At 53.6% G+C, this 17,452-nt stretch overlaps 1 protein-coding gene across 1 annotated transcript in view; it reads left to right on the plus strand.

Annotated features, from left to right (window-relative positions):
* Positions 1 to 16,345, plus strand: part of ADAM12 (ADAM metallopeptidase domain 12) — a 253,987-nt gene extending 237,642 nt beyond the window's left edge. The window contains 5 exon segments of the mRNA XM_060171088.1: positions 843 to 978; positions 2,910 to 3,018; positions 5,556 to 5,732; positions 10,295 to 10,425; positions 12,429 to 16,345. Coding sequence (XP_060027071.1) covers positions 843 to 978; positions 2,910 to 3,018; positions 5,556 to 5,732; positions 10,295 to 10,425; positions 12,429 to 12,516 — 641 coding nt within the window. The 3' untranslated portion in view covers positions 12,517 to 16,345.
* Positions 16,346 to 17,452: the final 1,107 nt, after the last annotated feature.

The following is a 17,452-nucleotide window of genomic DNA, read 5'->3' on the forward strand; positions in this document are numbered from 1 at the left end:
GAAGTCTCCATTTAAATACGTAAAATAATATTTTATATTATTTATATAATAGATATTACCATATACCGATATGTAAAGAATATACGTAACAAATATAGTCAATATATAAGTAAATTATATAATAAAATAGATCTGTATTTAATAGATATTCAAGGAGCCAGGCAGTGCCATACTAGCTGAAGTGCACATGTCACAGTGCACAAGGACCCAGGTTCAAGTCCCAGGTCCTCACCTGTAAGGGGGAAACTCCACCAGTAATGATGCACTAGTGTAGTTGTGTGTTCTCTCTCTCCCTCTTTCTCTCTTCCTTTCTCTCTCCATCCCTGTTTCCCCTGCCCCCTCAATTTCTCTCTGTTCTCTATCTGAAATTAATAAATAAAATATTAAAAGCAACAAGAATGAAGAGTAATGAAAGCAGAGCTCTGGACCTGCCGTCCGAGCAAACGCTGGAGGATTCTGTCTGTGCCGGGTGTTGGGAAGATGCAAGTCTGAGGACCTTTCCAATCCCGAGCACAGCGCCACGCTCCATGCTGAGACCGCTGTCCCCCGGCTGCTGTTCCACACTTGAGGCTCCTGCGTGGGCAGGGCTGGGGGGGGGGCTCCCACCTCCCAGAGTTCCCAGAAGGCACCATGGCGAGCTGGGCCGACCCTCTCACCTCACTTGCAGCCTTTGAAGCCGGGCTGACGTAGGTCTCTGAGCAGCAGGAGTGCCGGGGCCTCCTCCGTCCTCCTTCCCGGAGCTGGCCCAGCCCAGGCCCTGTGTCACACCTTGCAGCATCCATCCCCTCCCCACCCCGGTCACCAGCAATGCCGGTCCCTGAGCCGGGCACCTCTCCTTGCAGATAACCAAGGCGTGACCATCGGGGTCCTGGTGAGCCTCCTGTGTCTCCTCGCTGCCGGCTTTGTGGTTTATCTCAAAAGGAAGCCGCTGCTCCGGCTGCTGTTTACAAACAAGAAAACCACCATTGAGAAGCTCAGGTGTGCGAGTGGGGCAGCGGGTGGGACACGGGACTGGCGTGCAAGGAGGCTGTGCTGCTTGCCGCCACTGGGAGGCCACCGAGTGGGAGGAACGATACTTTGGTCTTGGCGGCTCCCTCTCCCATTAAATAAATAACTCATAGACAGTTGTAGTAGCAACTCTGTCGTGTGCATGACCCAGGTTTCAGCCCAGACCCCCGTCACTGAAGGAGGCTTTGGTGCTGTGGTCTCTTCCCCTCTGTGCATTCTCTGTCTCTGTCTAACGTCTCTTCCCCTCTGTGCATTCTCTGTCTGTCTCTAACGTCTCTTCCCCTCTGTGCATTCTCTGTCTGTCTCTGTCTAACGTCTCTTCCCCTCTGTGCATTCTCTGTCTGTCTCTGTCTAACGTCTCTTCCCCTCTGTGCATTCTCTGTCTGTCTCTGTCTAATGTCTCTTCCCCTCTGTGCATTCTCTGTCTGTCTCTGTCTCTAACGTCTCTTCCCCTCTGTGCATTCTCTGTCTGTCCCTGTCTAACGTCTCTTCCCCTCTGTGCATTTTCTGTCTGTCTCTGTCTAATGTCTCTTCCCCTCTGTGCATTCTCTGTCTGTCTCTAACGTCTCTTCCCCTCTGTGCATTCTTTGTATCTACCTAAAAGTAAATAACAAGTAAATCTTAAGGAAAGAAGGGGAGGAGGGAGTGAGGGCTAAGGTAACCTGGGTTAGGGTTATCTTTGCAGGAGATGGTTTGAGATCCTTTGAAAGGGTGCCACTGTCCCCCTGCTTCTATTTCCTTAACAAAAAAAAAAAAAAAACAGATTTAGGGCCAGGCAGTGGTGCGCTTGGTTGAGCACACACATTACAGTGTGCAAGGACCCAGGCTCCAGCCCCCACTCCCCACCTACAGGAGGGAAACTTCAGGAAGCTGTTTCTCTCCCTCTTTATGTCCCACTACCCTCTTAATTTCTCTCTCTGTTATCAGAAAAAAGTAGAAGGAAAGAAAGAGAGAAAGAAAGAAAGAAAAGTGACTACTGTGAGTGGTAGATTCGTAATGCCAGTACTAAGCCCCTGTGACAAGCCTGGTATGGAAGGAAGGAAGGAAGGAAGGAAGGAAGGAAGGAAAGAAGGAAGGAAGGAAGGAAGGAAGGAAGGAAGGAAGGAAGGAAGGGTGGGTGGATCAGATTTAAAACCCTTTGCGTTGGGGGCCAAGTGGTAGCACAGTTAAGTGCACACATTACCATCCACAAGGACCCAGGTTCAAACCACCAAAGTTTTACAAGCAGTGATGCAGATCTACAAATGTCTTTCTCCCTCCCTCTCTATCTCCCCTTCCCTCTCAATTTCTCTCTCTCCTATCAAATAAAATATAAAGAAAGAAAAGAAGAGAAAAGAAAAAGAGGGGATGGTCACTAGGTTTGGTGGATTCTTAGAGCCATCACTGAGGCCCAGTGATAACCCTGGAGGCAATACATTTAAATTCTCAATAAAACTAAAATCCTTTGTGACTTTGTCAAGTTTCTGCCAGACTGGCTGACCTCCCCCTTCTTCTGTCTCTCCACCTCAGATGGAAACCACGAATTGGGGTCCCCTGTCCCCACCTTCCCCTCATCCTACTGGGTATGGGAAGGATTTCTTTGCATCAGATCTGCTAACGTGGGATCCAGACATTGTTTAGGCCATCAGAGTGGAAATGCCCGCTCTGTTCCACCTTCTTCCGGGTGTCGCCAAACCTGGACATGCCACGGACGGACAGACCTGGTGGCACAAGACAGTGGCTTGAGGGTGGGGGACACAAGTCAGTAGCTGACTTCCCAGTCCTCTCCACGTGTTGGCCTTTGCCTGTTGACCGTCCTGAGTTGAAACAAGTGGACGGTGTCTGGAGAGTTGGCGAGGAGGCCAACGAGAAGGCGCGAAGTGGGGGCGGGCCCTGGTTAGCATGTTGGGGTCCCATTACAGGTGTGTACGGCCCCCGCGGCCATCCAGCGGCCCCCAGCCTGGCCAACCTGCCCTACCCCACATGGGCAGAGGACCCCTGAGGATGCCACCACATACCAGTTCACTGAAGGTGAGTGCCAACAGACAGGGGTGTAACTGCAGACACGGAGGTGCCTCTTCTGTGGGTCACGGAGCCGACGCTCTCAGCACCACAAAGGTGTTTAAATGTGGGGAGGGTCAGGGGCCACAGGGACACTGGACTCCAGTGGGACAGGCAATGCCCCCCATGCAACAAGTGGTTCCATGGGTCATTTTGCAGGAGATGGTTTGAGATCCTTTGAAAGTGAGCAACCATTCATTTGCTTGCTGCCAATTTCTCTTTCTTAGCAAAGAAAAGATGTTTTTTAAATTTTTTTAAGTTATCTTTATTCATTAGATAGAGACAGCCAGAAATCAAGGAGATAAAGAGGGAGAGAGAGAGAGAGAGAGACACCTGCAGCCCTGCTTCAGCACTTGCAAAGCTTACCCCCTGCAGGTGGGGACCAGGGGCTCGAACCCGGGTCCTTGCACATTGTAACGTGTGCTTGACAAGGTGCACCACCACCTGGCCCCAAAAGATCAGATTTTCTGCTTAGTTAAATTCTTTGTGACTTTTTCAAATTTCTGCCAGACCAGCTTTTCTCCAGTCTCCCAGACCAGCCAAAAGCCAGTGTGACCATCTGGGGCTGCCACCCACACAGGTACCTCCTTTGGTTTTAGAATGCCACCACCAAAGCCTGAGAAACCCTGTCTGGTCTACTGCCATTCCCGGGGCCTTTGCAGTAACTCCACTAAGGCCAGATTGGCTCCATTCTCCAACTTGAGCTTTAGAAGCTTTGTCAGCCATCTCAGAAGCTCTGTAAGCCATCTTGGAAGCTCTGTCAGTCATCCTGGAGGCTCTGTCAGCCATCTGAGAAGTTCTGTCAGCCATTTTGGAAGTTCTGTCTTTAGAAGCTTTGTCAGCCATCTTAGAAGCTCTGTAAGCCATCTTGGAAGCTCTTTCAGCCATCTTGAAGGCTCTGTCAGCCATCTTGGAGGCTCCATCATCCATCTTGGAGGCTCTGTCAGCCATCTTGGGGGCTCTATCAGCCATCTTGGAAGCTCTTTCAGCCACTTTATGGCTTTCTTGAGCTGCTTCTTTGAAAAACAAGACCACCTTGCTCCTTGCTCCCTGCTATCTCTTCACTTCCCTACCCCCTGAAGAACTCTGCTAGAGTTCACTCACTTGAACACTGTTTTCCTCACCAAGCATGTCTGGTGTGGCCCCAAGAGTTCTTGAATATTGAATTTGGTCAATAGATGCCCAAACTGCTGGTGTCCAGGAATGGGAAATGGTTCATCAAATCATTATTATGGGCCAGGAGGTGGTCAGCTGGAAACTTGCACACCATAGCATTGGTGAGGCCCTGTGTCTGATCCCTGGCACCACAGCTGCACCATGAACAGCAACCAAGGGAGCTCCCGGGATGGTGGAGCAGTGTGGCAGTGTCGCTTCCTCTCTCATTCATCTATACTTGTCTTCCATTCATTCTACGGATATAAAACTTACAGTACTGCACTAGGGAAAGATAGAAACAGGCTGAGGGTGTGGGCCCACCTGCCAACACCCATGTCCAGCAGAGAAGCAATTACAGAAGCCAGAACTCCTAACTTCTGCTACCAATAAAGAATTTTGATCCATACTCCCAGTGGGGGAGAAATAATAGGGGGAGATGACCAGAGGGCTCTGAACTCCAACTCTATCAGGACCCAGAAAGAGGAGAGGAGAAAAAGGGGGGAGCATTCGGAAGTAGTAGTAGGTGTGACTGAGAAAGGAGAGTTGGCAGGACCATAGAAAGATGGGCACATACACATAAATACAGGTCATTACAGAAATAATGGTCAAGGAGAAGTGATAGGAGGAAGAAGGTAAAAGGGCTCTGAATGAGAGAAGGAAGAGGAGAGGGACATATGGAGGTAGTAATGTTGCCATGAGTGGACTGAGGGGAAGAGAGGATTGGATCAGGAAGGAAAATGGGGCAGTTATGTCTAACTGTAGACAGACAGGTGTAGAGGTGATGGCTGGCCCGTGTGGTGGCTTGCAGTGGGGCAGCTGAAGATTCAGAACCCTGGTGGTGGGAATGAAGTGGAGTTATACCCCTTATGACATGTAATTTTGTAAATCAGTATTAAACCACTAATAACATTTAAAAATACAAGAAAAAGAAATTAAAATTTTTTTTAAATAAAGGGAGAGAGAGACAGACAGAAAGAAAGGGAAGTCAACCCAGATCTGTGACCTCGGGAGAACTCCTGCAGTTTCCAATGGAGGCAATGAGGACAGAGAACTCGTGGTGGGAATGGTGTGGAATTGTACCCTGTTACTGATAATTTTGTTAATCAATATTAAATCACTAGTTCAAAAAAAAAATTTTTAAGACACAAAACTGGCCTGGAGCCATTGCTTTTGTGTTCTTCCAGTAGACAGCTAAGAGAAGAGTTGACAGCCCGTAGGGCATGGCTGTTTCTGACGTTTGAAGAGGCCTGCGTACTGTTTTCCAGAGACCAGACCACTTCGCATTCCTACCAAAAACACATTGTGGGTTGTTTTGTTTTGTTTTGCTTTTCCTTCTCTCTCTAATCCTGCAGGACAATCCCAGGAGACCAGTGTGTCTGAACGTGGACATCAGCAGACCTCTCAACCTCGCTGACGTCCCTCAAGCCAGTTCACCTCATCGAGTGCTCCGGCCCCTCCAGCCGGCTCCCCGTGCCCCCAGCGTCCCTGCTAGACCCCTGCCAGCCATCCCTGCCCTCAGGCAGGCCCAGGTATGCCGTCCCCTGCTCTCACTGATTTGCTACTGCCTCAGCCTCTTTCTTAGCTCCTTGATGCCTTTGTACCGTGGGCAGGATTCAGCCCTGTGAGTGGCTAAGAAGATAAATCGGGAAAACTCAAGGGCAATACCTCTTGAGTTTCTCCACACCAGACTGTGCGTCGAACGAGGGGGCCTGTTTCCCCCGTCTTGTTTTTCCGCTGTGCCTTCGGAAGTAACTGTTTCTTTGTGTTGTGACCATGGGCATGATTATCATCCCGTCACAGGTAGGGGGGGAGAGATGAGATAAAAATGATCATGTGGAAAGCTCAAAGAAATAACCACCTGTGGCTTTTCACTTCCTCCAGAGATTTCTGCATATTTTTGTTTATTTTAGTATGATTTATTTTCTGGGAATATCGCTTTAGATGCTGGTGTTTTGCCTTAAAAATCAGTCCCATGCTATTAAAGTCTCAATGGTGTTACTTTCACAATAGCACTAAGTGTGAACATAGGAGAATTAGCTGGCGTGTTTAGTCTCTAGTTCTTGCTGCTATAAACAGCTCTGTGATACAGGTCTAGACAGATAAATTTTGAATCTGATTTAATTATTCCCTTAGGAGAGGTCCCTAAAAGTGAAAATATGGGTTTGGAGAAAGCCATAGCCACGTCTTCTTGGCGGACTGACCCCCCCCCCCCCCATCATTTTTTGTGATGTCTCTAGGGGTGGTGACTTGCCTCCTGAAAGACTACTGGAACCATGCAGTTTTCGTTCATATTTGGCAGGCAGGCCTTTCCCACCATGGTGCTTTCCCCAACCTACGTCATGATGTTTGCGACAAGTTTCTAATAGACTATAGACAGCTGGGTCATGGATATTCTGCCGTGCATTCTTCCAGTCGTTATCTTTTAATAAGTGTGTTTAGACCACTTCTATTTAATGTAATTATTGACGTGTTGGGAGTTAATCTTCCATTTTTATATTGTGTCTGCTCACTCTGGTTTTCATTGTATTATGCTCTCTTGCCTTTTGGTCCTAGAGTTTCACACATGTACAGTTATATAACTTCCAGCAGGCTCTGTCTTATTTTTTTTTTTGCCTTTATTGGGGGATTAATGTTTTATATTTGACAGTAAATCTAGTAGTCTGTACATGCATAACATTTCTCAGCTTTCCACATAACAATACAACCCCCACTAGGTCCTCTGTCAGCCTTTTTGGACCTGTACGCTCCCTCCCCCCCTGCCCACCCCAGAGTCTTGTACTTGGTGAAATACACCAACTCCAGTTCAGGTTCTACTTGTGTTTTCTCTTCTGATGTCTTTTAACACCTACCTGAGAGTGAAATCATCCCATACTCATCCTTCCGTTTCTGAGCAGGCTCTGTCTCCAAATGCATGTAGGAATAGAGAGAAAGGGACACTGTGCAGAAGCTTTCCAGTTCTGCGTAACCCCCTTTATTTCATCCTGTTTCCCTTTCATTTATCCATGGGGCTGAGTCTACAAATGCATCTCGGACGGTAACATCTCAAAGTGGCCCTCCAGTTGTCCCAGCACCATTTGCTGAAGAGGCTTCCTTTCCCTGCATTGTTTTGGGACCTCTGCCATAAATGTCATGATTATGAAACAGGATAGAAAGCCCAGGAATATATAGATATATTTTTAAATGTTTATTTATTATTGGATAGAGACAGAGAGAAATTTAGAGGGGAGGGGGAGGGAGAGAGACAGAGAGACACCTACAGCCCTGCCTCAATGCTCATGAACCAACCCCCCCCCACATGAAGCTGGAGACCAAGGCCTTGAACCTGGGTCCTTGAGCACTGTCATGTGTGTGCTTAACCAAGTGTGCCACCACCTGACCCCGTTTGTTTGTTTGTTTTAATTTCTTTATTGGGGAATTAATGTTTTAAAGTCCACAGTAAATACAATAGTTTGTGCAGGCATAACATTTCTCAGTTTTCCACATAACAGTACAACCCCCACTAGGTCTTCTGTCAGCCTTTTTGGATCTGAATTCTCCCCCCACCCACGCACCCCAGAGTCTTTGACTTTGGTGTGATACGCCAACCCCAGTTCGGGTTCTACTTGTGTTTTCTCTTCTGAGCGTGTGCACTCAACCAGGTACCCGACCCCCCAGATGAGTGTTTTTGTGCTGGGGGGAACGGTTTCCCTCTTATTTCCATTTGTACCAGAGCACTGCTCGGCTCTGGCTTACGGTGGTGCCTGGGATGGAGCCGTGGCCTCCAAGCCTCACGCATGCCAGTCTGTTGCTTTGCCACTGTGCTGTCTCCCCGCCCGAATGTCTACCCCAGAGAGGCTACAGCAGCTTGCCTTCTCACTTTGCCACATCCTCTCCAGCACCTTAGAGCCACCGTTCTCCCCGGATGGTGCTGCCCCATCATTGTCTGTGTCTGTCTCTGTCACTCTCTCGATGTGCTGTGCGCCTTCTTAGTAATCAGAGGTGACGGCCGGGCGCGTCCTCCTGCACCTGCCGGCCGTCTGTCAGCCCTCTGTCAAGGAGCGTATCTTCCAGAGCCTCTGCCTGGTTTGGAAGCGGGTTGTTTTTGCTGCTGAGTGTTGTGAGCTCTTTGAGCGTCGTCTCCCGGTCAGGAGGCTGCCTTTGGGCTGTGAGTCGTTTTCTGCGGGCCTTGCCTCCCCCCTTGTGGTCTTGAGTACGCCCTATGTTTCCAGCCATCTTGGTGCTTTAAACCCGCTTGTTTTTCGGGGTCTGGTAACGGAGCAAATGAAACTAAATGTCCGTCTCCAGCAGGTGGCGCGGTGCCTCGAGTGGGTGCCCCCTTTTTACTAGTGATTTCATATCGGTTTACAGAATTAGAAGGTAACGGCTGTGACTCCACACTGTTCCCACCACCAGAGCTCTGTGTCCCCATGTCCTCCACTGGAAACTGCAGTGGTTCTCCCAATTCACACATGAGTCGGCCATATATCTCTTGACTATCTAGCTGTTGCCCTTTTTTTTCACTTCCTTTCAAAGTCACACCTACACCTATTCTACTTCTGACTGTCCTTTTGCCCCACTCTCCTCTCTCAAGTAAGAGAAACATGGGGGTTGGTTGCTGGTGCACCCAGTTAAGTTCGCATAATGTAAAGCACAGAGATCCCGGCTCCCCACCTGCAGGGGGGGCCGCTTCATAGAGGCGGTGAAGCAGGTCTGCAGGTGTCTGTCTGTCTCTCCCCTCTCTGTTTTCCCCTCCTCTCTCCATTCTCTCTCTCTGTCAGTGGATTTGTAGTGCTGATACTGAGTCCCAGTCATAATGGGGGGGGGGGGTGCGGGGAGAGTAGTGCCTGGCTTCCTCTGCTGTTTTCCAGATTCCTTGTGACAAACACTTTGGGTCCTGGTGAAACTGGTGTGCAGAGTCCTCTGGTCATCTTCCCCTAGCCCTTGGGAAGCAGGGACCCAAATTCTTTATGGGGAGCAGAAGGTGGGAGTTCTGGTTTCTGTCATTGCTTCTCCACTGGACATGGGTGTTGGCAGGTGGACCCACACCCCCAGCCTGTGTCTGTCTGTCCCTCGTGGGGCAGGGCTCTGGGGAGGGGAGGCTCCAGGACACATGGGTGAGGGCATCTGCCCGGGGAGTCCACTGGCTTCTCTTGGCCTCAGCTGTAGCTTCTAGGGCACTAAGGGGACACCCCACCCACCGTGCTGTGTCCTAGCAGGAGTCCGTGGGGCAGAAGAGGAATGTCTGTCACGGTTCTGCCTTTTTGGAGAACTTACTAGGCTGGGGACAGGATAGGTTAGGGACCCAGTTTGGGGCAGATTGACATCCCCTCTGGGATCCCAGGTCTGAGACTCAGCCCCTGTTCACAGTCAGCACTGTCCCCAGGAGTGGGGTGGGGGAGTGGAGTCTGGTGTTTTCTCTGCGGTCCACCAGGGCCTCCAGCTGGGGGCCTCTTGCCAGCTCCTCCCTAAAGGCCTCACCAGGGCAGGGGTGAGGAGGGGCTGAACTACTGTGTCACCACTTCAGACGGTGTCTCCACATCTCCCCCACCCACTTCAGACGGTGTCTCCACATCTCCCCCACCCACTTCAGACGGTGTCTCCACATCTCCCCCACCCACTTCAGACGGTGTCTCCACATCTCCCCCACCCACTTCAGACACTGTCTCCACATCTCCCCCACCCACTTCAGACGGTGTCTCCACATCTCCCCCACCCACTTCAGACGGTGTCTCCACATCTCCCCCACCCACTTCAGACGGTGTCTCCACATCTCCCCCACCCACTTCAGACGCTGTCTCCACATCTCCCCCACCCACTTCAGATGGTGTCTCCACATCTCCCCCACCCACTCCAGACACTGTCTCCACATCTCCCCCACCCACTTCAGACGGTGTCTCCACATCTCCCCCACCCACTTCAGACGGTGTCTCCACATCTCCCCCACCCACTTCAGACGGTGTCTCCACATCTCCCCCGCCCACTCCAGACACTGTCTCCACATCTCCCCCACCCACTCTGTGAGCGCCGCCGGTCCAGGGGATGCTGGGGTGACTGGCTTGTCACCATCGAGAGACAAGGGGAGGGGGCTCAGGAACAGTCTGGTTTCTTGCAGGGACCTCAGAAGCCCAGCCCCCCCCAGAAGCCCCTGCCCGCAGGCCCCATGAGCAGGACACCCCAGGTCGCCGCCACCCTGGCCAGGAGGCCAGTGCAGCCAGAGCCAGGACCCCGCCTGGTGCCCAGCAGGTTGGTGACAGGTGGCCAGGCCACCCCTCCTTCCCTCCCTCCCCACCACAGGGCCGGGGTGCACCAAGCCTGAGTTCTGGGTCACAGCAGGATTGGCTGGACGAGGGTTCCTCCATTCCCCACACCTGTGACACAAAATAGCTTCCAGAAAGAGAGAGAGAGAGAGAGAGAGAGAGAGCTCATCCACTGGCTGGGTGCCTGCATTACCACGCATGTGGTCCGGGTTACAGCCCTGGCAGCACAAGGGACCACACGCACGCGCACGCACACTCACACACACACCACACTCACACACTCACACACACACGCACACTCACACATGCACACTCACACACACACACGCACACTCACAAATGCACACACGCACACTCACACACACACACTCACACACACACACACTCACACACACACTCACACACACTCACACACACACGCACACTCACACACTCACACACGCACACTCACACACACACATGCACACTCACACATGCGGGCCCAGACACCACTCTTCCTGGGTCAGAGACACCAGTCTCTCTTGTCGTTGGCCTAGAGCCTTTACACCGGGAACTAGCAGAGGCTCCCTTCTGCCCAGACCCTCCCCGACACATGCACGCACACACACACGCACGCATGCACGCACACAGGCACGAGGCCCTCTGGGCAGGAAGCTTGCTCAGCAGAGCCCAGGGTGCTGAGCTGGCCAGGCCCCAGCTTCCATGACTCACTGTCTCTGCAGGGCAAGGCTCATGCTAGTGATCTCATCTCTGCTCCTGGAAGGGAGCAAGCTGCCTACTAAATCTGGGGAGGGAGGGGCAGGGGGAGAGAGAGGGAGGGGGAGGGAGAGGGAGGGAGAGGGAGGAAGGGAGGGGAGGGGAGGGGAAGGGGGAGGGCGAGGGCGAGGGCCAGTCAGGCCCCATGGCTGCAGCCCTGTCTGTATAAACACAGAGGCAGGTCACGCAGCATCTTGGTGGTTCGGAAATTCAGCACAAACCTTCCCGGCAGAGGCCGAGGATGCAGTCAGGACTCTGCAGGGGGAGCGGGGAAGCTCGCTGCAGTGCGTGGCTGTGCTCTGTGGGGTCCAGCCTGGCCCCTGCCACACCCAGGAAGCTTCAGTGCCGTGGTGCCTCCCCCTCTCTTTCTGTCTCTATCTTTATAAAAAAAAAAAAAAAAAAAAGGACGGGGTGTGGGGCCAGTGACGGCACCCCTGGCTGCACACACACAGGGACCAGTGTTCAAGCCCCCACCTGCGGGGGGAGGGACTTTATGAGCAGTGAAGCAGGGCTGCAGGTGTCTCTCTTCCCCTCCCTTCTTCATCTCCATCTTCGATCCCCAGCACCACCACAAAGCAGAGCTGGAAAAAAAAAATAGAAATCACACTCCGTCTTTGAGTGAGGACACTGAGGTTCAAAGACACCATCTTTTTGCTCAATCTGTCTCTATCCAAAATAAATTATATATAAACAAAGAAAAAGGGAGAAGTTTTCTTTCCCAGAAGCCCTTCAGCAGTGGCCCGGCTCCCAGGCAGGGCACCTGTCTTGACGTGTGCAGCTGAGGTTCGAGCCCTGCCGCCACACGGAAGGTGCCATGGTACCAGAGGAAGCTCTGGTGCTGTCAGATAGCTAGTTCCCTCTCTCTCTCTGAAATGTGATTCAGAAGCAATGAAATAACACTCATACAGGGCCCTGGCTTGTCAAAAAGGGAAAATAGGGCGGCTAAGCCCACACATTACATTGTGCAATGACCCAGGTTCAAACCCTGGTCCCCACCTGCAGGAGGAAAGTTTCATGAGTGGGTGTCTCTCTCTCCCTCTTCCCCTCCCCTCTCAATTTCTCTCAGTTTCTACCCAGGAAGAGCGAGAAGGGAGGGCGGTGGCATGAACCCCTGGGAGTCCCAGGCCCATCTCGTATGCAGCCTTTTCCCCACCCCCAGACCACCCCCAGGACACCTGCTGACACTCTAACCTGGCTATGCTCTCTACTCTGTCCTCTCCCCCTGCCACACAGGCCTCCCCCGAAACAGCCCCAGCGAGCGCCCCGACCAGGCCCACCGGCCTCCTCAAGTGAGAAGCCAAGCCCAGTGAAGCCCCAGTGAATTCACAGTTTGCACTACCCCCTGCCCCCCTCCGCTGGGAGGTGACGCTTCTCCACGACCCCCGGACTGTCCTCCCGCCCCTCCCCACCTGGTGCTGTGAGGGCTCTGAGCTCCCACCCTGGTGCTGCCTGTCAACTCACTCAGGTACTCCTAACTCATGCCGGTGCGACTTATGCCGGTGCGAGCCGCCCGGTGGACTTGAAGTGGGCTCTCGAGGCGTCCAGGCTCAGCAGGTAGTCCCCCCCATCACAGAGTCCCCCGGCCCTGCCCGGGGCCCGATACCCCACTCTGATCACAGCTCAGCACATCCTCACCCTGTCCGGACAGACAGGCTTGTCCCTGGGGCTGCAGCGACTCTCCAACATGAACCGAGGGGCAGGGCTGGTGAAACCCATCTGTGAAGGCTCAGTGTTCTCACAAGTCAGCGAGAGGCCGCGGCCCGTGTTCCGTGTTCGCGTCCTAGCACAAACGGACAGACAGCTGCTGATGACTGTAGTGAGGCCTCCTCTTCTCCTGGCTGGGCTGCCGGAACCGTGAGAAGCTGGGCAGAGTCTGAGTCTGCACCTCGAACCCTGGCAACCTTCCTGGGGAGGGGGGGTGGGGCAGGGATGGTAAGGAGGTTCTGCGCTGAGCCCAAGAACTTCGGTCCCTGCAAGGAGGTGTGACCCACAATGTCACCTCCCTTCCCTGCCCATTGACGCCAGCCGGCCCCTCGTGACGCCAGCCCATCCGTCCTGTCTGTCAGTCACCCAGCATGTCCCCAGCTGTCCTGCTGTTGAGGTCACTGGAGCCCGCTCTTCAGCAGGAAGCAGAAAGATCAAAGCAAGTACCACCGAGGTGAGAATCTCGAGGTGCCTTCCATGAAATGGAGCTGCATCCCACTCCCCCCCCCATATCTAGGCAACACAGAGCTTGGGGTTGAGGACACAGGGGACACGCCTGCATCACGCACGCACACGCGCACACACACAGAGCCTGCCCCACAGGGGTCTCACAGCACACATCCATTGAGCACGCAGCTATTGATCGCGGAAAACAGCCACGTCCGTGGCAAGCGCTGCTGACGGGCGGAGAATCACTAAGGGACCTTGTCATCCTGTGAAGACCAAAAAAAAAAAAAAACCCTCTTGAGTTTACAGCATCTTGATGGTGCATCTCGTGGGGCTGCCTCCCGTCCTCAGAGCTGTGCCCTTTTGTTCTCCTTGTGGACGAGGGTGTGAGCGTGACTCTTTCTCATGGCCTCTCTCCCGGGAGAGTGGGATTCACGGCCCACCCTCTCTCCCTCCCTCCCGCCCTCCCCAGGAACCGGGGACCAGGAGGACTTAGCTGAGGCAGGGGGGCAGGGGGGCTGACACTGTGATTTTACTCCTTGTTGTCACTTGGGGGCAAGGCTGGCGGCCGGCCTCTCTCTCTCTCTCTGCCATTCCCCGCTGCTTTAACGGAGCTACACCGCCTCCTAGACCGACACACGCTCAGACCTCTGGACACACAGACAGCAGTATCCTTCAAGCAGCAGGCATCCCTCCCAAAAGGTGACCTTTCTCCGACAGGACTGAGTCTCAGCACTCAGCTCCACCATAATCGAACTTAGGCTAAAGGAACCAGTAGCCAGATTTGGCTGTTTTTCTGCGGGGAGGTCCTTCTTCTGGTCCATTATCTATATAGACCATATATATATATATATATATATCCTCCTCATAGCTGATGGGAACAGAGGCCAATAATCAGATTTCCAAGGCGGTCTATTTTTGAATCGTTTTTACAGTGTTCTAGGCATGTGTGCACAGGCCTGCTCTCAGGCCTTTACTGAGCCAGGCCCTGATCCTGGGGGCTCACAGCCCCCTCCCTCTCCTGTCGGTGCTGTGCCCACTTGTAGGAAGGTGCTTGGCTGGTCTCCCAGGCAATTCTGCAGAGTGGGTCTTTCTGTTTTTTTTTTTGGGGGGGGGCAGTTTGTTTTCCCAACAGCAGGGAGTCGTAGCCATAGAAGCCCGTCAGTGTCCAGAATTCCCAGTTGGGATGCTGTGCTGCACTCCCCTCCGGCTCCCACACAGGGCGACGTCCTAGGAAGCCGGGGGCAGCGGTTCTGGGTACAGGAGGGGAACCTGGCTCCCCATGGGGTGTCTCTGAGGAGCCACCCACCCCTAGGCCTCCATGACTGACTCCTCAGGTGAAGGCCCCGGAGCCACTGCTGTCTAGCAGATGGGTACAGCCTGATACACCCCTCCGTGGCACCCCCAAAAGAAAGACCTTGTGCCCAGGACGCCCCCACCCCTGGTGCTAAGATGCCTGGTGCAGGGCATGCTGGGAAGACAGCTTCTCGGTGCCTACTCAGCACCCTGAGCCGAGAGCCGCCCACAGCAGGGAGGACCTGGGTTCTGGGGACAGGAGGCCCAGAGCTGAACTGGGGGGATCCCTCCTCACTGCCTTCAAACTGGCTCCCGTTGAACGCCAGGGCCCCAAGCCACGTCCCCCTGGGGCTCCCCAGTGTCACAGCACCCCTGCCCAGGCTGGGCCAGACTCTCAGGTACTGCCAGTCCCCACCACCTGCCCCAGCTAGAAGCCAGTCCTGGGGCCACACCTCCTCCCAGTAGGCACCGGACACACACCCCCTCCCCCGGCAAGGCGAGTCCATTGCTCTGCCTGGGCCCTGGGCCCTGGGCCCGAGTCCCTGCCCGGCCACACACCACACCGTTACTAGTCTGTGTGTACCACCTTCCTGTCAGCTCAAGTAGAGCCTTCATGGAGAAGGCGCTCCCACTGGGGACCCACTGCCTGGCCTTCTGCAGGCACCCACCAGCCTCGAACCCAGCCCCCCCATCCCCCCCAAACACACACACACAAACACACACACACACACACAGGCATATGGCCCAAGGTGACTTCCCTGCTGAGGTCCCCTTCCGGTGAGCTGGTGGCCGGGGCCTCTCAGCTTCTCTGCGGACCCACAGTCCACTTGACTGACTCCCACGTCCCGGCTGACAGCAAAAGCTCTCGCAGCCACGCTAAAGAGGAAGGGTCCTGGACCCCGTGCTCAGAGCTGTTTCTGGGCAGGGCAAAAAGCCATTTGCCCACCGCTGAGAACTTTGAAACCGGCTTAGAAATGGCTTGGAAAATGGCTTAAAAGCTATTTGCCCACCGCTAAGAACTTCTTTTTGGATCTTTTTCTTTGGGTGGGGGGGATGAGGTTTAGGGGCGCACACACTAGATTTCACTGCTCCAGGCCATTTCTTCATTCAGACTGGCACAGGGGACGTGGGAGGGGGTGGAGACAGTGCCCCCCACATGGTGCTGGGGCTCAGACCCTCACACACACAGCTCTGCAGGCAGCCACCTGTCTCTTACCCGTCTCTGAGCTCCTTCTGAAGAGGAGCTGTCCACCCCACACTGAGCTGATTTCCCATGCAGACAAAAGAGTCCTGCGACCTTGGTCAGCTTAACAGAGGGCAGGGCGGTGCCGGGTAGGGGCACCTGCTCAGGGCGGGGGTAGAACAGCCCATCTCCCACGTGTGCAAGACAGAGAACGGGCCGCCCTGCTGAAGGCCGGGGCACGCCGCCAGGGTCTGCCGGTCTCTTGTACCTGCCGGCAGGTGGTAGGGCGAGCCCGGGCCCATGCCAGAGAACTCTCTGGAACCAGCGCCCCTCCCTTCACGCCGCTTCAGTCCTTGGAGCCTGCCCGCGGGCCCGCCTACATTCCAGTCCTCCGCTCCTTGCTCCTTGTGTACTCACCTGGGCATTCACAGGTGAGCGCTGCCTGCTGTTTCTATGGGGGGGATCAAAGCCATTGTTAAGAATATTATAGCCAATAAACGGTATGCAGGTCCATGTGAAAGCGTGTCTGGGTCCTTCCTGGGGATGGCACAGCAGTGGGCGGGAGCAGGGCGGAGGCTGTCTTAGCAGAAGAAGCTAAGACAGGTGGAGGGGGGGCTGGGAATAGATCCGCCGTGTAACCTCATCAAGGAATAAGAAGCTGAAGAACAAAAAAGAAGAACAACAACAACAAACACATGACAAGAACCAGGCATTGGCACACTGGCACACCTGGCTGAGTGCACGTGCCAGTGCTCAAGGATCTGGGTTCAAGCCCCCAGCCCCCACCTGTAGGGGAAAGCTTCACAAGAGTTGAGGCAGGGCTCTGAGTGTGTCTCTATCTCTCTCCCTCGGTCTCTCTCCCTATCTCTTGATTGCTGGCTGTCTCTATACGGTAAATAAATATAGTAAGCAAACAGAACAAATGCAAAGGACCAGCCAGTACACACAGGCCTGTGTGTCCCTGTGGGACCCATGTCAGGAATGCAAGGGTGGCTCCTTACTGAGAAACCGCCATCCAGGTGGGGACACGCCATAACACGACCACCAGAGCAGCATCCGGGGAGGCAGCCCAGTGTCCTAGGAGCTCAGGACTTGCAAGCTTGCGGATCCCGGGTCCTGGGTCCCGGGTCCCAGACCTTTAGCACCACAGGGTGAGTCTCCAGGCCAATCATTTCTCTCTCTCGTTGGCACTCTTTAAAGTACACACGTAACTAGCAGACATTCTGAAAGGTACCAAGTCCTGGGATTTTTTTTTTTACTTGAGGGGGCCGGACAGTGGTGTACCTCATTAAGCACACATACTACCAGGCACAAAGACCTGGGTTCGAGCCCCCACTCCCTGCTCCCCATCTTTGGGGGAAGCTTCATGAGCAGTGAAGCAGGTGTGCAGGTGTCTCTCCTCTCTCCCTATATTCCTTTCCCCTTTAGTTTAAAAATATATATTATCTTTATTTATTTATTGGACAGAGACAGCCAGAAATTGAGAGGGAAGGGGGAGATAGAGAGGGAGAGAGACAGAGAGACACCTAGAGCATGACTTCAACACTCACAAAGCTTTCCCCCTGCAGGTGAGGACTCGGCGCTCGAACCTGGGTCCTTGCACATTGTAACACATGCGCTCAACCAG

Source organism: Erinaceus europaeus, chromosome 14 (assembly GCF_950295315.1).
Source record: "Erinaceus europaeus chromosome 14, mEriEur2.1, whole genome shotgun sequence".
Classification (NCBI taxonomy): Eukaryota; Metazoa; Chordata; class Mammalia; order Eulipotyphla; family Erinaceidae; genus Erinaceus; species Erinaceus europaeus.